We start from the raw sequence: 23,010 nt of genomic DNA, 5'->3' as shown, positions 1-23,010 counted from the left end.
GTTCGTCATTCTCATTTCTCATGAATTATTCAAATATCAATAGATTCCAAACTAGTTTTAAACACTAAACGCCAAACACATCATTATATAATAATACGGAGTTCATTACAACTTTATTTGTAGTTCATTATAGGGATTCTGAGATTTAAAAACAATGACATCATCATGCATAATTTAGAAATCTGAAGTTCAGTATATGTTTGTTATTAGTTCATTATAATGAACTCCATGTTATCATGTAATGATGTTGTTCGGCGTTTAAGGTTTAAGAGTGGTTCGGTATTGATAACAATCATATATATATATATATATATATAATAGTTTTGGTTGTAATGGGAAGTTGCTGTGCAAATCAACACCATTGGATTAAAAGATCTAACGACCTCCGTTTGGCATTTGTTCTACGTTTAAGAATGGTTCTATCTTGATCACAATCCTATATATCCTATATATATATATATAATTAAGATTGCACTAAGATAGATGTCATCTTTTAATATCATAACCAAGACAGATTTGGACCGCACGGTACAAAATGGATGCGCGAAATTGGTGCCTTGATTTCAAATATCTACAGCAATGTAGCTTGTGTTGATGAAACAATTTAGGGCCATTTTAGTAAAATTCAATTATCAGCAGCATATGTCCCTCTCTACCTCTCAGCACAATAGTGAATCATACTACTTCATACTCGACCACAACACAAAATCCATAAAACTTACACAACCTCTTAAATTCAATAGTCGCAATCAAGACCGTCTAAAATTCTCATTTAATATAGTACCAATATAAAAAAGATTTACCACCAAGCTTCAAGGCCCATGGTTAATTTTAAAATTTTTGGATAATAGTCATATATAGGGATGTATTCATTTCCTTTTCCTATATTTCCTCATTTTTCCTTCTTAATATCAGCCATTAGATTAGAGAAATGGACGGTCAAGATCAACATTGGGTAATTAATCCCGTGTTGCATTATTTGTCCTATTTTGTGCATTATGAGGGTACAATAGTAATCTAATAATGGCTGGAAACCGCTACGAATAATGCACCACATGGTCACGAGTAATGCATATAATTGCCTATATAATGCACAATATGTGAACTGCAATGCATACGAACAAGATGTGCTGTGTTATGATGTTTGACACACGTTTCTTGTTTCCCCTAAGGGTTTAATAAGCTTAGGGGCTAGGGTATAGTACGTAGACATGTATGTAATCTTCACATGATACCAAAATGTGGCAGTTACTTTTCAGTCAAATGTCAATAATAACCCTGTAATGCATACAACCACCTTCTATAATGCAACACAGAACCAGTTTTATAGAATCAATCTGATCCGTTGATGCCTTAGATCTAACGCGTAATATTAAGAAGGAAAAAGGATCTAAGGCATCAACGGATCAGATTGATTCTATAAAACTGGTTCCGTGTTGCATTATAGAAGGTGGTTGTATGCATTACAGGGTTATTATTGACATTTGACTGAAAAGTAACTGCCACATTTTGGTATCTGCGAATAATGCACCACATGGTCACGAGTAATGCATATAATTGACTATATAATGCACAATATGTGAACTGCAATGCATACGAATAAGATGTACCATGTTATGATGTTTGGACACACGTTTCTTGTTTCCCCTAAGGGTTTAATAAGCTTAGGGGCTAGGGTATAGTACGTAGACACGTATGTAATCTTCACATGGTAACGAGTAATGGATATAATTGACTATATAATGCACAATTTGTGAACTGCAATGCATACGAACAAGATGTGTTGTGTTATGATGTTTGACACACGTTTCTTGTTTCCCCTAAGAGTTTAATAAGCTTAGGGGCTAGGGTATAGTACGTACGCATTAATAACAAATTATAAAACGATACGAATAATTCACCAAATTGTCACGAGTAATGGATGTTATTAACTATATAATGCACAATATGTGAACTGCAATGCATACGAATAAGATGTACCATGTTATGATGTTTGACACATGTTTCTTGTTTCCCCTAAGGGTTTAATAAGCTTAGGGGCTAGGGTATAGTACGTACACATTACTAACAAATTGTTGTTATTGGAATATACGTATGTGCATTATTTGGTTTAGGTAGTGCATTATGTAGCTGTTAATTGTCATTATCTCAGTATATTATGCATTATTAGAGGTATTGTGTATATGGGTTAATCAACGGATTGAAGATTACATACGTGCATTTAGTAATGTCTACGTATTATTCCCTAGCCCCTAAGCTTATTAAACCCTTAGGGGAAACAAGAAACGTGTGTCAAACATCATAACATGGTACATCTTATTCGTATGCATTGCAGTTCACATATTGTGCATTATATAGTTAATAACATCCATTACTCGTGACAATTTGGTGAATTATTCGTATCGTTTTATAATTTGTTATTAATGCGTACGTACTATACCCTAGCCCCTAAGCTTATTAAACCCTTAGGGTAAACAAGAAACGTGTGTCAAACATCATAACACAGCACATCTTGTTCGTATGCATTGCAGTTCACAAATTGTGCATTATATAGTCAATTATATACATTACTCGTTACCATGTGAAGATTACATACATGTCTACGTACTATACCCTAGCCCCTAAGCTTATTAAACCCTTAGGGGAAACAAGAAACGTGTGTCAAACATCATAACACAGCACATCTTGTTCGTATGCATTGCAGTTCACATATTGTGCATTATATAGGCAATTATATGCATTACTCGTGACCATGTGGTGCATTATTCGTAGCGGTTTCCAGCCATTATTAGATTACTATTGTACCCTCATAATGCACAAAATATGACAAATAATGCAACACGGGATTAATTACCCAATGTTGATCTTGACCGTCCATTTCTCTAATCTAATGGCTGATATTAAGAAGGAAAAAGGAGGAAATATAGGAAAATGAAATGAATACATCCATATATATATATATATATATATATAGGGGAGCGTTATTCTCCTTTTCACATCTTAGATCCTTTTTCCTTTTTAATATTACGCGTTAGATCTAATGCATCAACGGATCAGATTGATTCTATAAAACTGGTTCCGTGTTGCATTATAGAAGGTGGTTGTATGCATTACAGGGTTATTATTGACATTTGACGGAAAAGTAACTGCCACATTTTGGTATCTGCGAATAATGCACCACATGGTCACGAGTAATGCATATAATTGACTATATAATGCACAATATGTGAACTGCAATGCATACGAATAAGATGTGTCGTGTTATGATGTTTGGACACACGTTTCTTGTTTCCCCTAAGGGTTTAATAAGCTTAGGGACTAGGGTATAGTACGTAGACACGTATGTAATCTTCACATGGTAACGAGTAATGGATATAATTGACTATATAATGCACAATTTGTGAACTGCAATGCATACGAACAAGATGTGCTGTGTTATGATGTTTGACACACGTTTCTTGTTTCCCCTAAAGGTTTAATAAGCTTAGGGGCTAGGGTATAGTACGTACGCATTAATAACAAATTATAAAACGATACGAATAATTCACCAAATTGTCACGAGTAATGGATGTTATTAACTATATAATGCACAATATGTGAACTGCAATGCATACGAATAAGATGTACCATGTTATGATGTTTGACACACGTTTCTTGTTTCCCCTAAGGGTTTAATAAGCTTAGGGGCTAGGGTATAGTACGTAGACATTACTAACAAATTGTTGTTATTGGAATATACGTATGTGCATTATTTAGTTTAGGTAATGCATTATGTAGCTGTTAATTGTCATTATCTCAGTATATTATGCATTATTAGAGGTATTGTGTATCTGGGTTTATCAACGGATTGAAGATTACATACGTGCATTTAGTAATGTCTACGTACTATACCCTAGCCCCTAAGCTTATTAAACCCTTAGGGGAAACAAGAAACGTATGTCAAACATCATAACATGGTACATCTTATTCGTATGCATTGCAGTTCACATATTGTGCATTATATAGTTAATAACATCCATTACTCGTGACAATTTGGTGAATTATTCGTATCGTTTTATAATTTGTTATTAATGCGTACGTACTATACCCTAGCCCCTAAGCTTATTAAAGCCTTAGGGGAAACAAGAAACGTGTGTCAAACATCATAACACAGCACATCTTGTTCGTATGCATTGCAGTTCACAAATTGTGCATTATATAGTTAATTATATCCATTACTCGTTACCATGTGAAGATTACATACATGTCTACGTACTATACCCTAGCCCCTAAGCTTATTAAACCCTTAGGGGAAACAAGAAATGTGTGTCAAACATCATAACACAGCACATCTTGTTCGTATGCATTGCAGTTCACATATTGTGCATTATATAGGCAATTATATGCATTACTCGTGACCATGTGGTGCATTATTCGTAGCGGTTTCCAGCCAATATTAGATTACTATTGTACCCTCATAATGCACAAAATAGGACAAATAATGCAACACGGGATTAATTACCCAATGTTGATCTTGACCGTCCATTTCTCTAATCTAATGGCTGATATTAAGAAGGAAAAAGGAGGAAATATAGGAAAAGGAAATGAATACATCCATATATATATATATATATATATAGGGTTTTAATCTATGCAAAACTAGATTTAAATACAGAAATGCAGAACAATATCATGCATAGGGCATGTTTAGGTCATTGTTAGTTTATGTTTAGGTCATACTAACAAAGCATGACCTAAAATGATCTTAATATGACATTAAACTCAAATCTTATAATATGACCTAAAACTGCTTAATTACGACCTTCCGTATTTTTGATTAATTATTGACCATTATTTCATCTAATCCTAGGGCCAAGATTTTGGCTGCATTTCTGGATTTAAACACATACTTGTTTTGATCATCTCCCTATATATATATATATATATATATATATAGGGTTGTGATCAATTGAGATTTTTTAGCCTAATTGAGAATTGAGATGCATTATAAGCCACTCATTTTTATTAAATGAGTGGTCCAGAATTTGCCACATGGAAAATATTTTTACATTAATTAATTGTGAAAGGGCATATTTGTAATTTCATCATATATTTTATTTTTTTATTTATTTTATTTATTTATTTTTTTTTTTGTCGACTACATATACAATTCATGTCAACTACACACATGTAATGTCAACTACATATACAATTCATGTCAACTACACACATATAATGTCAACTACATATACAATTCATGTCAACTACACATATATAATGTCAATTATAAGCTGTTGACATTTGATGTGCAGAGCTATTGACATTTGATGTGCAGACTACACATCGTAGTTGACATAATGTCTCAGTAGTTGACATCGCGCGAAAATTTTAAAAAAATTTAAAAAAAATTAAAAAAAATTAAAAAAAATTAAAAAAATTAAATTTTTTTTAGTTGTTGACATTTTAATACGAGTTGTTGACATTTGATATTCTGGCTATTGAAATGAAATGACGATAATACCCCTTAGTTGACATAATCTACTTGTAGTTGACATTTCAAAATGAGTGGCTGAAAATGCATCTCAATTCTCAATTAAGCTAAAAAATCTCAACCTAACAAGACCCTATATATATATATATTGTGTCACGATGGATCTAATCTTACTTGCATTTGGCATCTGACTTTGGAGAAAAAACTAAAAGAGAATTGATTGCTAAACAAACAAAACCAGAAAAAAATGAGAAAACAGCGGCAGATATGGAGAATTCAATAATGTAAAACGTTGGTTTCAGAAACAAATTGATTCTCGGCAGTATTTTTATTGGCTCTCAACTACTTCTGCAACTGCAACTTGTACTAGTATTCTTATTGGGATATATCGATCCCACTATTAATTTTCCCTTACCATTTTTATGGGGGATTTCTAATTGGCCTAGTATTAATATTTTTAGTTTCGATGTTCTGGGCTAAAAGTTATGCAAATTAAAGATGCACATTAAATTTATAATTAATTTGGAATAGTTTAAAAGCGATAATTTGTACAACAACGTACGTGTTCAAGTCTATTAATATTTTTTCGGATTAATTTCGTTTGGTTTTCAAAAGCTGTTGAAAATTGAGAACCAAATTAAATATTAATCAGAATTTTCATCATTTATTTTTATTTTACAAACATCGAAGTTTAAATAAATATATAAAATTAGAAAATAAAAAAAATGATGAACCGAAAAAAGAGTTATATTTTTCAATTCATCATTATTTTTTGAAAAACACTACATTCATGTTTATTCATCATGGTTAAGTTATTGGCGTTCAAGCTAAAATTGAATATTCTCAAGTCATAGCTGAAAAATGTAGTAGTAGTACCTAAAATTTGGGGCTAAATTGCGAATGACCTTAGATAGTTGAAAATTAGTTAGTTAAAAACATCTAAAAACTAAATATAGTCAATTTTGAAACCTCTAGAAATCACCGTGTCGGAAATGTCAACTCCAAAAGTGGTATCTAATTTTTTCCACTCATATTTCTTTAAAATTCAGAGAGAAGGTGTGAGATATGGTATAGAGAGACTTGTTTTGAAATGAAATGAAACGGAATGACATGTTTTGGTGGTGGATATAAATTAGGAGTGGGAGTTACTAAAACAATTAGTCTATTTTTGTCCATAAATTTTAAATTGGATTATAATGTTTTTTAGAAACTCTGAGCTATCTATATCTATTTGTGTATGATTTTTGGCTATCTGGTCATGTTATCATTATTAATAAACCGAAATTAATTAAAGATATTTGTAATTTAGAAATGACGAGTTCTATAAGACCATCCACAATGCCGCCCAGCCGAGCGCCCGCGCTGGGCGGTTCGCTGGGCGGTCTATTGCAGTCGCCCAGCGGGCGAATGGAGAGAGAAACCGCGCAGCGCTGGGCGGTCCGTGGCGCTGGGCGGTCCGCTCGGCGCTATTGCAGCGCCCGGATCGCCCAGCGCACCGCCTAGCGCGAAATTAAATTTTTTTTTTCCCGAAACACTATATATACGCGTTTTGCTCGTCATTTTAATTCGCACCACTTGTTTTAACGAGTACTCTCTCTATCTTAATTTCTGTACAAGATCAACAAGGGAAATGGATCTCAACAACAAGCCTAGTTCCGGGAGTAGCGGGTCACAAACTCCGTCGATCCCCGTGGGAAGTGGATGGGGTCAGATGCCCGGGTACTACAACATGTACCCGTGGCAGCAGATGTTTTCCGGGATGCCAACGGGGAGGAGTCCGCTGGGGGGGTTTCCGGTGATACCGGGGTGGGCACCAACGGGATGGGTACCACCAACACAGGGGACTCCGGGGGTCGTACCGGCTACACAGTGGACTTCTGGGGGGTCCCCGGCGATGGCGGGGGATGTCTATCGCCCCAGTTTTGATTTTTCGACTGGTTCATCGCACACATCGACCCAAACGCCCTTGGGGTTTGATAGTTTCTCCTTAGATGACTTGGTGTTTGATACTCCCGGAGCTCCGGAAACTCTCGTTGAAGGGGGGGCAGAGCGGGGGCGTGGCGCCCCAAAGAAGAAGGGCAAGAAGAAGGTCGGCGAGTCGTCGCAGCCGGGTGAGGAGGAGGTACGGAGGAGGTGGACGGACGAGGAGAACGTCGCGCTCTGCAAGGCGTGGGTGAGTGTTTGCGACGATCCTCTCGTTTCGAACGAGCAGAGGATCGTCAACATGTGGGGCAAGATAGCAGCAGCCTACAAGAGATTTTGCCCGGAGGGGAGGCCACGCAACGGGGAGGATTGCCGGAAGGCCTGGAACCGAATCAGGGGTGCGGTCTCCCGATTTTCGGGTTTGTACACCAACGCACTCCGCATGATGAGCAGTGGCCAAACGGAGGAGGACTGCAGGAGAATAGCTGAGAAAGCCTTCCCACTGAAGGGGGTATACAAGGACTTCACCTATTGGAACTGCTATCTTGTGCTGAACGAGTCCGAGAAGTTCCGAGTATGTGTCGACTCTGGCTGGCCAAAGAAGCAACGACTGAACTACACCGAGGATTTCAGCGGTAGCAGCGGTGGTTCCCACGACCTCCCCGAGACGACGCAGGAGTTCCCCACGCCGCGTTCGGTCGGTGGCCGACCTCGCCCGATGGGGCGCAAGCGCGCTCAGCGGGAGGCGAGGGGGAACGTCGGGGCTTCCCAGGAGGTCCAGTCGGCATCCCCCCTTGGCCAATCCACCGAGGATCTCAAATTCTTCGCTCGCGCCCAAACGCGAGCTCAGTTGATCAAGACGATGGCCGAATGGCGGGTGGCGACGGATCCCGTGGAGAAGAGCGTGCTTCAAACCTTGCTCATGATCCTGCAGGACGAGTTGGAGGCGGCACGGAGGGAGACCGGCGGCGGCGGCGGCGGTGGTGGTGGCAGCGGCGATGGTGGCGACAGCGACGGAGGCGGCGACGACGGAGACGAGTAGTGAATTGGCACTCCTTTTTATTATTGTATTTTTTTTAAATTAATGTATTTTTTTAAATTATTGTACTTTTTTAAATTTTAATATTATTATTAAACTTTTCCCGTATATGTCTCGTAAATTAAATTTCGTATATTGTGTGATTGTTAATTATTTCATTTTGTATATATTTGTTAATAGTGATGTGGATATTATGTGGCTATGTTATGGCTGGGCTATTTGCTTGTTTTGATGATGTGGCAGGAGGATTTTTAGTGCTGATGATGTGACAGTGGCTAGGCTATGGCTGGGCTATTGCTGGGCTATTCCTACCGTGGATGGTCTAAATAGATTAAAACCCACGTGTGGTTTTACTCTTACGGATTCACCTTTCTTACTAGGTTCATGTTTCGTGTTTTGCCCATGTGATAAGGATAGTCAAATTGCATTATTGGCCAGACCCATACCATCCTTTCTATTGCCATTTCTGTGTAAATATGATGAATTGCAGCCGTATTATATTTATATCAACAAACAGAGCATGTTAGTAACATTTAATCACCTACCTAGTATACAATTGTGTATAATTTAAATGTACTTGTATAAACGCTTATGTAACTAATGTTTAACCTCAATTCTAGCTTCTACTCCAAGCTAATTTTAACTCATTACTGAAATTGAAGTAATAGTATTAAAAAAAAGACTTATTTCAATTTATTCAAGATCTATCGAATTTTTCATATAAATTATCCATTTGGCTAAATTGTTCAATATTATTTATTGGGCTTCCCTCGTTGAGCCCATATATATTCTGGACCATTGAGTCAGGGAAACCCAATCATGAAAAATTATTTATCGGGCTCCTCTATAATTCATTTTTTTCAATTTTTTTCGTTCTGGTGTTGTTAATTTGGTTATTAAGATTATAGTTTTGTAGTGGAATATATTTTCTAGTTTAAATGTATATATTTTCCTTGCGACTATTTCGCTTAATTATATGTTTGAGTTCTGAATTAACAGTGTAAGTAGAGTTCTTTTATGTTTGAGTTCTGAATTAACAGTGTAAGTAGAGTTCTTTTCCTAAACCTAAATGTAAAATTAAATTATTCAAAAAATATAAGTTTAATAATAATCAATATGCAATAAATAAATAAATATATGCACAAAGAGATTGTAAGTAAAAAGGTAAAAGCAAGTGTTGCCCGGTATTAATAATCCATTTCACAACTTATTCTTGAAACAGGTTTGACAAGTATTTATCTAACTCTTGAGGGGTATATCTGACAATTACTTCCGACGCATTATTGATCCGCTTGCACAAGACCCGATAACCCGAAAGAATCCTTTTACGCAACGAGATATTTACATCTTCCCGAATTATCGGGTCGGGTATGACCCACGATCTCTGCTTCCTGCACGTCTCATGGAATCGAGCGTAATACTATTCGAGAGACTCCGCCACCTTCGCCGGCGGCGTCGCTGCTGCTGGAGTCTCCGTCGAGGCGGAGATGACATCACTCCATCCGATTTTCTCGTATTTCGTTAAGTAGGCTTTCACATTCAACTCGTGCTTCCCGATCCACTCTTCCCCAATCAGAATCCCCAGATTCGAGCTCCGAACCTTCGAAACGACGTAGTTTAGGTTGTTTGCTAAGTACAAGTACGACAATGCGACGTCGTCGTACGTCGCCGTCTTGCCGTCAATCTTGCAGAGGAGGATCACAATCAGCCACGAGAGGCGACGGCTGATCTCCGGCGCCGATGCATCCGCTTCGCCGCCGGATGCGGGGCTGGAGAAACGGTTTTTCGTCGGAGGACTCCGAACGTTCGCCGGTGACCAATCCTCCAAAATGCTGGAGAGCGCGGCGTCGTAATCGCCTAAAACAACGAGGAAATTCATCACGTAGCGCGTGAGGGGATGAATGCCGCCGCCGATAGGCGGCGGCGACGTCTCCTTCCGAATCGCCTCTTCGAATTGACCTAACATTGCACTAACCGTCTCCCCAAGCTTCAATTGCGCCACCGCCGCCTGAGATCTCACCTCCGACGAAAGCTTATTGGAAAATAAAAGCTCAATGTCCGGCCACAAATCAGAGATCATCTCATAGATATCCAGCAGGCGGAATATCTTCTCTGGCGAGAGAACCTTCTTGCATTTGCAGAGACTCTCCGCGAAGGAAAACAGATCCGCCGCCGCATCCCTCGAGATTGCGGCGAAACACGCCTCCGCAACCTTTTCCGAAGAGCAGAACACAGCATCACAGATAACCTTCTCTCGATAAAACAAATTCTGCACAGCAATCTTCACCGCGCGGAGCCATGTATTAATCCTCGTCTCCAGATTCCTCCACTCCATTTTCCTCAATTCAGAATTTCTCAACCTCTCAATCCCCAAATAACACATCGTCTCGTCGACGATCGATTTTCTCACAATTTGATAAGTACTGACGCACTCCTTCGCATAACCGCACGCGATCATGCACTCCGCAACACTCTTCAAATCCTCCACCGCTCTCTCACTTTCCGCCGCCGTTGTTTCTCGATTCTGAGAATTCAACGATTCAGAGTCGAGATTGCATCTGGTGGCGGATAATATCGCGTAAAATTCTAATCTGAGCCTGTGCATCGCGATCTGCATCAAGTCATGAGCTCTGACGAGTTTGCGAGAGGTGGTGCTGAGCTTGACGTGGTGGTTCATGGCATGCTGAAGACCGATGGTAGCTTCTAACAATTTGTATGCTTCATTTCTGTCGGAGAGAAACAGAGATGAGAATGTGTTCAATTTGGCGGCACCAACTTCCCATTTCCTGATTATATATTCAGCGTAGTTGTAGCTGATGCATTCCTCCGCCATGGCCTCTGAGAGACAAATGTGGCGAATGGGCTGCATATGTATGGTGATGATGACAATATATTTCAGATATTTTGGAGATTGAGTGATATTGGATTTACAGAATTTGTGATTTTGGTTTTGGAGAGTAAGAGTGGAATGTGTATATAATAGTTGGAGTGTGAATTCGAAATTTGGAATGTATTAGCTAATTTGCGTGTGAAAATTGTCTGTTTCTCTTTTATGGTCTGGTCTCTCTGAAACGAACCAAAATCCAATTATATTCTTAGGGACAAAAGGTGATTCGCTCACCCCAGGCGCCCCCATAACCCGGCCCGACATCGCTATGGAGGGGTTCAAACACGGTACCTCAGCGGCCCATTAGGTGGGAGGAACTTACACTGGTAACCAGCACACAAGGAGCCACCACAGTGGTGAAACTCCCACACTGCGGCTGCCAGCATTCTTGTTAGAATATTTTGATGATGATAGAACAAATACTAGAGTATTTTTAAATTTTTAATTCCTAAATTAAGACTTAAAGGGAGTAAATAGAGGTATCAATTACTCCTATTAAATAGGAAAAGAGAGAATGAGTTAAAAACGCGTAACAACCATACATTTTCTGATGGAGAAAGGAAAAAGAGAGTACCAAACAATTTCCTCTAATAAAGGAAAAGCGTGTTTGGTATAACGTCAGTATATTTTTTCATAAACCCTTATTAGCCATTTGTCATAGTATTAATTGTAGAGATAATAATATTACCAATCGAGTGATAGGATTTACTCGTTTTCATGTTTCTTTTGGTAATTACAATTATTTACATATAACTTTCACACTGGTTGGCATTAGCTGGGAAATCTGTCGATTTATGGGTGCTAATTACGCCAATATTCTCAAAGAATGCTTCAAATTTTATTGTTACAATCGGAAAGTTTTTAGAGTTTTGAGTGGATATGCTTTTACATTTTATATTCGTTACATCTTTTTGTAGGGTTGACTTCAGATTTATGGAAATGGTGTCTTTTGTTGATTCAGGGATAGCACGATACAATTATGTAATATTTCAGAGTATATTTTCAAGACAAAATTCTAGTGTAGAAATGCTAAGATTATTCTGCACTTCACTTTGAAGTGATGTACTCAATTAGACATTTTAGAATTAGATACATGTCTATAATTAAACGAACAAGATAAAGGAGTAAATATTAGTGGGTATGAGAAAACTGGCCTATATTTCACATACATTCACATTTAAAATAAAATAAAATAAAATATCAACATATTGGTACACTCTTACAATTTAATTAAATAACGCATTAAGTACCTAAAGAAATATCCTAACGAGTATTAGTAGTACGAAATCAAATTTTTTGAATATGGAGTACTATTATGTCGTTCAACTTAATATAATAAGACTATATTAAATGTCTCATTTTACCTTTTTCGTCCGTCGGCCAATATATGTCTAATTTCATTTTTACTATTTTTGGTCAATGGATCCTACATTCCACTAACTTATTCCATTCACGATTTATTATATAAAAGTAGAATACACATTCCACTAATTTTTTCTATTCACTCACACTTCACAAAATCAAACAATTTCTTAAAGCCTGAGCCGGTAAACTATGGGACCCTTATTCATGGACTGAGGGAGTACATAATATTACATGTACAATTTTGGTGTATTTCTTCATTCTAAAAAGAAAAATATTTTATTTTTAACAAGACACTGGGAAGTATTTTTTTTTGTTTCCATTTCCAAAGGATATTGCTCTGTTGTTTCAAAGAGGACACCATAACTTTCAACCATATACCAACAGTTATCATACCCCAAAAACAATGTTCTCTTAATTTTGTTACTATAATATTCATTATAATATTTACTACTACTCCCTCGATTCTTGAAAAGTACTATGAACATTTGATTCGACAAAAGTTTTAATATATAATTCCTTTGTCCCATAATAAGAATCACATTTTGTCAATTCGGTTTGTCTCACAATAAGAGTCACATTTCACTTTTACCATAAATAGTAAATAAGTCTCACTTTTCACTAACTCATTTTACTCACATTTTTTTATTATAAAATCAATATAAATAAGTAGACCATATATTCCACTATTTTTTCCAACTCATTATTCTTTATATTTCTTAAAATTCGTGCCCACACAAAATGTGACTCATATTGTGAGCATTAGCGGGACTACATGCAAGTTAAAAGGGGCTTAAGCCCCCTAATAAATTGATTTTTTTTTATGTTTTTCTTCTAACTGCAAGCCCCTGCTAATGATGGTCCAAATTTGGTCCAAATTTATCATGCCAGAGCCCCTGCTGCTAATGATCTAAGTTCCTTAATATTGAACTTCTAGAGAAAACTTTGAAAATATAGCCCCTACTAATATGCGTCCGTCTCTATTGTGAGACGGAGGAAGTAATTGATAAAGTGAGAGAGAGAAAAAGAAAGAAATTCTAATACACTCCCTCCTTCCTACTCTAAGTGACACATTTTCCTTTTTGGGATGTCTTACTCTAAATGACACATTTATAGAAACAACACTCTCTACTTTTTCTCTCGTTTACTTTATTCTTTCTATTTTACTCACAAAACAACACTACATAAAATCTTGTGTCGAATTAGAAATACTCTACTTAGACTGGGACGGAGGGAGTAAGTAGTATTAGTAGAGAGTGTGTTCCATATTGTTAGTAGTATATACGTTGTAAATAAAAATGAGTATGTAAGAGATAATGTATTACTCCATTTAACTACTCCAAAATTAAAAAGTGTGAAGTAGATACTTTTCAAAAATGAACTAATAAATAAATAATTTATATCCTCTATGTCATATTACAAATGAAACGTTTTTGCTTTTACATTATCACATTAAAAATAAAACGTTTCTTAAAATGAAAACATCATCTCTATTTTTTTTTCTCTTTTACTTTATTCATTCTGTATTAATCCATAAAACAATCTTATATAAAATCTCGCGGAGAAAAGCAAATGTTTCATATATTTTTTTTAAGGACAGGGAGAGGTACTAAGTTTATGTGGAGATGTACTAAGTTTATGTACTCTATGATTTATTCAGTTAAAATATAAAAACAAGAGTATTAAATGTGCGACTCAGACAGGGGAATTTAAAACAAATGAATTTTTTCAAGAACTAGAAATGTGCAATAGTTACTTATCCATCAATATATAAACGATCAGTTTTTTTATGCCACCGTGGCACCATTTGGGGTGTGGATTTCGCTGTGTCTTGGCGTTTAATCCTCCATATTGATTTGTATGTGAGCAATTACCGTGAATTGTTTCATTTAATTCTCTAGATATGTGAGCAAATTTAGTGTGAGTTACTGAGTTGTTTCATTTAATTCTCCAAATTTGGATTTAAAAGCATAAATAAAATCAGATCATTGATGTATAAAAGCTAAATTTATAAATTTGTGGGCTCCAAATTCCACTATCACACATCATTTATTACGCATTCAAAACTTTCTTAAAACCCGTGCCTTTTAGAAATGGGACTGTTGTTGCTGGATGGAGTATTTATTACTCTCTCCGTCACACAAAGTTTGTTCCAGATTGATCCAACGCGATTTTTAAGAAATTATTTTACTTTTAACTAAATGAAGGCGCATAGTGGAAGCGTGTTTTACTTTTATAATGTTTTTAATTATTTATAATGTGTTGAATACTTATTTTAGTTAGTTTATATTCTTAACTATAAATATAGTTTTATATTATTTACACTATATTTTTTTATTTAAATTATTTAATAATATATCTTCATTATTTGAAATTTTATTATCCCATGCACGGGGGGTGGTAAGACTAATTCTTTCTAAAGTGAAACACATTCGATGTTAAGTCAAAAATATTACTCCCGGTAACTAACATTCAAAAGTTTAAAGGTATTTCCCCATCGTTGGTCCAGCTTTAATGGGTCCAATTGACCGAATTATAAATTATATTCCGCGAATAGGAGTCCCGTTTTTCTATTTTAATCCGTCCGCGAATAGGAGTCACGGTTCACTTTTACCATAAATGGTAATAGGGTCACACCTTGCACTAACTCATTTCACTCACATTTCATTTAAAACTAATATATACAAATGAGACCCTTATTCCACTAACTTTTTTCCACCCATCTTTCTTAACATTTCTTAAAACCCATGCCGCCCATAAATGGGACTCGTAATAGCGGACGGAAGGAGTAGTATGAAATGAGTGACTACGTCTAATAAGATAACTCTATCACCATCCAAGAAAATAAATATAGTATTCCCTCCTTCCCTATGCAGTAGAGGCGTTTCTTTTCGGCACGAAATTTTAGAAATTGTGTTAAAAGTGAGTTAAGTGAAAGAACAAAATAAGAAAGGAAAAAGGTAGAGAGGCGAAGAGAGAAGAAAAGTTAGTGCTTTTTACCAAAAAATAGGAAATGACTCAGCTACAATGGGACAACCAAAAAAGGAATCCGACTCAGCTACAAAGGGATGGGGAGGGAGTATTCCTTTTTAGATTATCCCAGTGTAGCTGAGTCATTTACTTTTTTGATAAAAAGTATTTACACTCTCTTCATAACTCTACCTTTCTCATTTTACTTAACTCATTTAAAACAAATTTTCTTAAATCTTACGCCGAAAAGAAATGTCTATACTACAAAGGGACGGAGGGAGTAACAAACAAACTTAGAGTCAATTCCTACTAACTAACAATCAATTCCAATACAAAAAGAAAAAGAAAGAGATCATCGACAATACTACTCCCTCCGTCCCAAGAAAGATGACCCCTTCCTTGGGCAGTACGGGATTTTATGTAACTTTATTTTATGTGTTAAGTGGAGAGAGTAAAATAAGAGAAAGTGAATAAAATAGAGATAAAAGTTTTCATTTTTAGTAATGGGTCATCTTGGTTTGGACAAACCAAAAAAGAAAGTGAGTTATCTTCAATGGGACAGAGGGAGTATTAAGTTTTAAATAGATGCATGCATACAAAAAAAAGACAACACACAAAGAAAAACTGAAACAGATACTAATATTTTTGTTAGTTGGCCATCAACATATCATGACCTTTTTCTTGTAGTACTATAGAAGATGATTATGTCAATGCATAAAAATTAAGATGATGGGTACATGGATTTCATGTCTCAATATCAGCATTTGAACTAATTGCAAAATATAACAGTTGACTCAAACAAAAAATTGTCTTTTCTTAAGATTGAGCAATAGAAACAAAATCGCTTAAAACAAAGAACTTAAACTTTGATAGCATACTTTCTTACAGGGAAGTACATCTCCTTCTTCTTTTGCTTCTGTGTCTTCAAAGATGCCTGAAACAAGGACCAATACCTATAGTCAGACAATGATTCGAGAAACACAAGAGAACTGGCACATCCAAGAAAAGCAAAGACCAAAACACAAGATTGCCCAATTGAACATAAAATCTTAAGACATCTGAGTATCAGATGCTGAAATGCCACAAGCACACAAGGAGAAGAATTCATGTTTATACAGTATATGCTTTAGACATACATGGTTAAACGTAATTAGAGGCATTTACAAGTCTCTCACTCTCATTATAATTAAGTTACTGTACTTTTGAAATCTGCCAAAGCCCTGAAACTCGAAGAGAAGAATAAAACCAAAGTCTCAAGTGAACTACTGTATTAGCTAAGGAGAATCAATATCCAAAACAGAAAAACCATTCATTTAAATGTAAAATACTAATCTGACGTGTGTGAACTTCAACAGATGATACATGATACAGTGATTAATCTAAGGTTTCTAAGGCAAACAATCAACACAATTACAAGAATAAATTAAAGTAATACACTCATCATAGAGCATTTACAGGCAAATGAACAACCAAAATAAACAGATGTAAAGTTGCAACCATTAAACAAAAATAATCTTAAGAAATTGCATCATAACATCCAAACATGTTTAAAAAGGAGACAATTAACCGAACTTAGCATATGTATATAAAGTTATTGAAAATAGAAATCGCAAATCTATAATTGGTTCACAATAACAAAAATCAGCCATTAGTCAACCTTAATCACACAACAGGGCTCAAAATTATTCGAATCCTCCATATTCTTATACCAAACAAGTTCTCAATCAGAAAATGAATGATACCTGGTGCTTGGTGAGGCGGCGGCGGATAGCACGAGTCTTCTTAGGGCGGAGATCAAGAGGCAAGTACTTCTTGTTCTTGTACGCTTCTCGGAGCGCAGACTTCTGCTTCTGAGAAATCACGGTCAGCACCTGCGCGATCGACAGTCTAACCACCTTGATCTTCGAAAGCTTGTTGGGAGCGCCTCCGGTAACCTTCGCCACGCGCAGCAGAGCAAGCTCCGCCTTCAGATCCTTCAGCTGCGCCAGCAGCTCCACCTTGTTCTTCAGCCTAAGCTCGTGAACCTTAATCCTCGCTAAATAAATTAAGGAAAACAGAAACTAATCAATGGACGAAAACAAAATTGAAATACATTCCCCTTTTTTGTAATTAGAGATGAATCACTGTTCTGTTCTTACCCATCTCTAATTTCTTCTTCCTCCTTGCTTTGGGATGTAGGGTTTGGGAGATCAGCAGAGACGAGAAGAGGGAAGCTAAAACCCTAATTCAATTTATGCAAAATCTAATAGGCTCTGAAATTGTTACACGGCCCAGTATAATTTGAATAGAAGATGGGCCTATATATATTCATTTAATCATTATGCTTTTTCTATGATTATTCTATTTCACAATCAAGAAAATAATTATTTCCAACAACATGGTTATAGTAAAATACACAAACACAATTCGGATAAATTGAACATAAATTTTCATTTTTTAGTACTCCCTCCGTCCCATAGTAGATATCACACTTTCCTTTTTAGTTTGTCCCACAAAAGATGTCACATTTCATATTTTAGAAAAAGCTTCCTCTCACATCAGTTATAAAATTATATTTTATCTCACCACTTAACACACAAAATAAAATCTCCTAAAATCTCGTGTCATCTTCCAAGTGTGACATCTACTATAGGACGGAGGGAGCATAATTTTTTGTGATTAATAAAAACATATTGATGGCATTTATATAAAGCATTGTTAATTGATTAAATGTATAATTATGCAGTTGTGTGAGCAAATTTATGGACGACAAAAAATAGAGAGGAAAATATCCGTAATGGAATAGAAACACAATTAGCTCCAACATTAATAAAATTTTACTAGAAACCAATTATTTTATTGTTCTACTATTTGTTTCTATTTTATGAAATTATATGTGCAATTATAATCACGATTACATGTGCACACACACGATATTAGTTCTCCTTTTATTTTCACACCAATAAAAAAAAACAAGGAGTTGTAACAACTTTTTTACAATATATAGAGTTTGTATTTTATCAATAATCATTTCATAACCTTTTGTACAAAAACCATTAAAAACAAGGAGTAGTAACAACAATCAAATGCAGAAAAACATGAAAACATAATTCCACAAAAAGAGAAACTAGTAAGCAAGATAAACAGTGATCTGAAGCAGCGTCTCCATCCCATCGGTCTCGTGCTGCCCGCCGGGAAACGTCTTCACCTTCGCGAACCCCTTCGCGTTTACATGCTTCCCGGTGCCTCCCATGATCGCGAGATGCGACTCCGCCACCGCCGTCCGGTGCACCCCGAAGAAGCTTATGCTGTCGGCGTATCCCCCGCCGGCGAACATGACGGTGAAGGCCATCGTCTGGCTGTTCCCGTCCTCGCTGCTGTATATGTAGAAGCCCTGCGCCTTCCCGACCAAGCCCGACCCGAGCTCGTGCCCCTCTGTCACCTCGTCGTCAAACACAGTCATCGTGCCGAACATCAGCTTCTGCAGTGTGCTGCCCGACGGGAACTGCGCGCTGTTCAGGACCGGGAACCCGGGCATGCCTCCGATGATTCCGTTGTTATTGTTGTTGTTGTTGTTGTTGCCGATGTTGGAGGTGAAGCCGCTGAGGCCGGTGAGGAAGGGGACGTTGTTGTTGTTGACGATGCCGCCATTGGCGTTGTTCGTGGGGACGCCGTTGTTGACGGGGAGGACAGCGCCGTTGGGTTTTGCGAAGGGGACCTGGCCGCCCACGGCTGGGTTGGCTACGATGCCGGTTACTGCAATGGCAGAGGGGCGACTGCCACCGAGGATGTCGTGCATGAAGAAGGTTAGAGGGTGCTCGCCCGCCTCCGCGGTGATGGCGGCGGCGGCTGCTGGTGCGGGCTCCTCGTCGAGGATTCGGGCAGATGTGGCAGAGGAGATTGCGAGGGCGAGGATGAGGAAGGAGATGGTGGCTTTGAGTTGAAACGCCATGGTTTTAGAAAATGGAATTTGAAGTTTTTTGGTGTTGGTGATGGAATGAAGTTATTACAAGAATATATAGAGATGAATAAGGGGATTAAGTAGAAATCATTAAAGTGTGTTATGGAGTTGATGGGATGGATTAGGTGCATGTGTTCGATTCCAGTGTGGTTGGGTGGCGATGGTGGCGAATTTCTTTTTTTTTATGTAATTTAATAAACTTCTGAATTCGGGATTTCTTAAATTGACTTCTTTTTTTTTTCTCATCTGTGTTTTTAATTTCACATTTTCCGTAGCATTCAACTCTCCCTATATGCAAAAGTTTAATCTTCTAACACAAAGTGAAGATAAATCTGAATTAGAATCCTTCTTCATGCAATCAATCTCCTTGTGGCTCTGTTGCTTCTTTTCTTAGTAGCAAATAGCAACGTCTCTTTCCTTTGTGGTTAGATCATATTACCACAAAGTCTGTGCTCTTTCCACTAGCCTGAGGAAGAAAAACAAGCACGACATATCACAACCTTTTCCAAAATTGAATCACAGAAATCTTGCAGCAATTGCAATAGGAAAATTCTCATGGGAAGAACAACTACTCCTATTTATAAGGAAATAATCATCTTGAGCATTCGGATTTCAGATACACGCTTATTTTTCCCTTTTTACAAATATCGAACCACCTAAACTCTACCTACACATGACAGAAATTGCCTGCTTGTCCTCACTCTTAGTTTTTGTTCTTAACACACGCTTTGTCTAGTGCTTCACCTTCCTTCGTAAGGGGTGCTACTATTGAAGAATAGATATCAGCAAAAAAATTTTCACTTGGACATCACTAATGTTAATACTATGTTGTTAATGAGACAGTATTGTCTGAATAGCATATGCCTGAGGACGAGAGACCTACCAGATATGGATGTTTAAGTATTTTGATGAGGGTACCATTGGCTGAATACTTCCCGGATAACAGAAGCCTAACATGTGGAATGCTCTTCCAACTCTCCCCCAGCGCTGGTTTCAACATACCAGCTTCTCCGGCCACCATGTGGTTCGTCACCTGAAGCACAAGCCTTTGATTGGTTATACTATAGATCAAAATATTAAATTTATGTTGGATCTAAAAAGAAAAGTGGATCTGTATGGGTATTTATGCATTCATCATTTATCATACTTACTCAGATATCACAAATGGAAGATTTGGTGATTAAATCTTCTATACCATTTTGAAAAGAAAGTAAAAGATATAACAATTACCACGACACAGAGGTTAGACTCATGTGCAATCTCCTTTAACAAGAACCCAGCAGTAGCCATTAAGGCATGCCCTGTACATGGCCATGAAGCAAAAACTTTAGGGACATGTGAAATTCAGTTATGCGTGATAGCAGTTGAGACAAACAATCGAGCAGTTCACCATTTATAAACGCAATCATGATATAACAAGCTAAAACTAACAAGAAAGAAAAAAAGTGTTATGTGGTTTTATGCAAATAAGTTATTATCATTTTCATGACTTTATTATTTAAATGTAATTTGTCCCTTGTAGAAATGATTGCGCCAATCAGCCTTGTTAGCAATCTTGAGATGAATGTGTAAACTGGATGCATACCATGTACACCACCACCTCCAAGAACTGGAGCTATAAGCGATGAAAGTGAGTCAATGATAAGCATCCTCACCTGGAAACTAATCTGCAGAAAAATGTTTCTTTTGTGACCAACATATTTGATTAACAAATAAGAGACAGAAATTGGAGGAATGACAGAAAACCTGAGATCTCAAATTATTCCTTAACTGGCGGAGCATGTCAAGGAGGGTAAAGATGTCAAACACAGAATGGCAAACTATGCTGCTCATATCTCGTTCGACAGTTTTATTTATCTGTAAAAAGACAGCGATGAAGGCACATAAAAGTGTTAACACAAAAGAACATCAAAACAAGGAAGAAATGACAGGAAATGAAATCCTGTCTTATTTACAGAGAGGATGCAGAAGTGCAGCTTTGCCAATATATGGATGCATGAACCATATGAATAGCTATCACTTTTTTTTGGTGACCACTTTTTAATGTTTATAAAGCAGCATACACTTATGCAAAACATATACATTTACCAAAGATTCAAACAAAGGCAGCTGGATTCCATATACAAGAGAGATGGAAAAACCTCCAACTCCATGATTAAATTCTTTGACATCAGTAAATCAACAGAAAGAGCCAAAAGCACAAAAATCTCAAATTGATTATATCACCTGTGTAGTGGAAGGATCTGGCAAAAGACTGAGAAACTGTGCGACACGTTTAGGTGAAAAGGAGTTGCCGGTATCAAAGTAGACCACCTTGCCCAAAGAGTTCCTTGCTACATGTGATGCAGCTTTAAGGCAAACCTACAAGGTAAACTTTTGTAAGAAAGGAATACTGGACTCCAAATGTCAGCTCAACAAGAGCTTATTCCATATCAGCAGAACAACCAAGCACTGTCTTGATCTTTGCTAGTTTTGCTTAATTTATTGATTCAAGACTCATACTTGAGTTTTACCAGAACATGATGGCCCAACTAGCTCTGTTACATGACCCGCACGCAGTCCTCCTTGCAGAAGAATATCAATCCTAGTCCATAATCCATCATCAATTGTTAAGTTTGGCCATTGAATGATAGTATAAATTCATAGTTGTAGTGACATTACCTTTCACATCCTGTGGATATAGTACACTTGTTAAGTTGAGAATCATCTAACAATTCCAAACCATTTAGCCAAGGTCGTTGCCCACTCTCTAATATAGAGATTATTTGCCTAATTCCCTAATTCCAAGAACAACACATAAAACGAATCGAAATATGTTGCCACTAAAGCTAAAATGACGACTAACCTGTTCCAATTTTTGCGGTGCATAGTCTTGTCTAGCAAAAGCCTCTAATGCAGAAAGATCATGCAAAAGGAAATCTGTATCTGCAAAACGAATAAGAAGCAAGATCATTCAATATAGGATTCTGTCCTGATTAGGAGACTAGCCAGTAGCAATAAGGGGAGAAAACGAACCGGTGAAAATGCCGTGAGAAGCACAGAACATACGGAAATTGGAATCGATGATTGGATAATCTCGCTCTAAATCTTCTAATGGCGCCATCACTTTTGCCCTAATGAGAAGAAGAAACAGATGAATCCAGGGTAGGAAATTAACAAACTAGCTAATGCTAGCTGCTAACCCATTTACTACCTAATTTAGTGAGAAATTTCGAGCTTCAAGTGACAACATCACAAACATTTTCAAATCTTAAATTATGGCTGTTGAAGGCTATACTTTTATTCATCTCAATCGGTTGTTTACAAGGAGAAAAGAAGCTACCTAAATACACAATGAAATCTTCTATACATGGTAAGGATTTGCCCTAATATCAATTACCATTAATGTGGGCATATCAATTCTTGGTGCTTAATTGATC

General features: G+C 37.0%; 4 protein-coding genes across 5 annotated transcripts; all 4 read right to left on the bottom strand.

Moving 5' to 3' along the window:
* Positions 1–9,852: 9,852 nt before the first annotated feature.
* On the bottom strand, positions 9,853–11,265 carry LOC121741720 (exocyst complex component EXO70H1-like). Its single transcript, XM_042134606.1, has one exon. It carries the CDS (start codon positions 11,263–11,265, stop codon positions 9,853–9,855), a length of 1,413 nt encoding a protein of 470 aa, XP_041990540.1.
* Positions 11,266–16,393: 5,128 nt separating this feature from the next.
* On the bottom strand, positions 16,394–17,910 carry LOC121811162 (60S ribosomal protein L35-like). The gene is made up of 3 exons (XM_042211961.1): positions 17,790–17,910; positions 17,394–17,686; positions 16,394–16,585 (listed from the first exon to the last, which is right to left on the bottom strand). Exons 1-3 carry the CDS (start codon positions 17,791–17,793, stop codon positions 16,511–16,513), a joined length of 372 nt encoding a protein of 123 aa, XP_042067895.1. The 5' UTR covers positions 17,794–17,910; the 3' UTR covers positions 16,394–16,510.
* A 750-nt stretch (positions 17,911–18,660) lies between these two features.
* Positions 18,661–19,668, bottom strand: LOC121742613 (dirigent protein 10-like). Its single transcript, XM_042135809.1, has one exon. The coding sequence runs from the start codon at positions 19,580–19,582 to the stop codon at positions 18,758–18,760; it is 825 nt and encodes a 274-aa protein (XP_041991743.1). The 5' UTR covers positions 19,583–19,668; the 3' UTR covers positions 18,661–18,757.
* Positions 19,669–19,798: 130 nt separating this feature from the next.
* LOC121742612 (DNA repair protein RAD51 homolog 4-like) lies at positions 19,799–22,909 on the bottom strand. Of its 2 annotated transcripts, XM_042135806.1 has the most exons (11): positions 22,785–22,909; positions 22,607–22,704; positions 22,437–22,516; positions 22,253–22,368; positions 22,094–22,175; positions 21,818–21,952; positions 21,338–21,448; positions 21,177–21,258; positions 20,822–20,892; positions 20,475–20,624; positions 19,799–20,057 (listed from the first exon to the last, which is right to left on the bottom strand). In XM_042135806.1, the coding sequence occupies exons 2-11, from the start codon at positions 22,692–22,694 to the stop codon at positions 20,022–20,024; spliced, it is 951 nt and encodes a 316-aa protein (XP_041991740.1). In that variant the 5' UTR covers positions 22,695–22,704; positions 22,785–22,909; the 3' UTR covers positions 19,799–20,021. The 2 variants fall into 2 exon arrangements, with proteins under 2 accessions (XP_041991740.1, XP_041991741.1); XM_042135807.1 differs by lacking the exon at positions 22,785–22,909 and having other exon boundaries at positions 22,253–22,360.
* Positions 22,910–23,010: the final 101 nt, after the last annotated feature.

This window comes from Salvia splendens, chromosome 7, assembly GCF_004379255.2.
Source record: "Salvia splendens isolate huo1 chromosome 7, SspV2, whole genome shotgun sequence".
In the NCBI taxonomy this organism is placed as follows: domain Eukaryota; kingdom Viridiplantae; phylum Streptophyta; class Magnoliopsida; order Lamiales; family Lamiaceae; genus Salvia; species Salvia splendens.
This window is presented reverse-complemented; position numbering and strand designations above follow the sequence as displayed.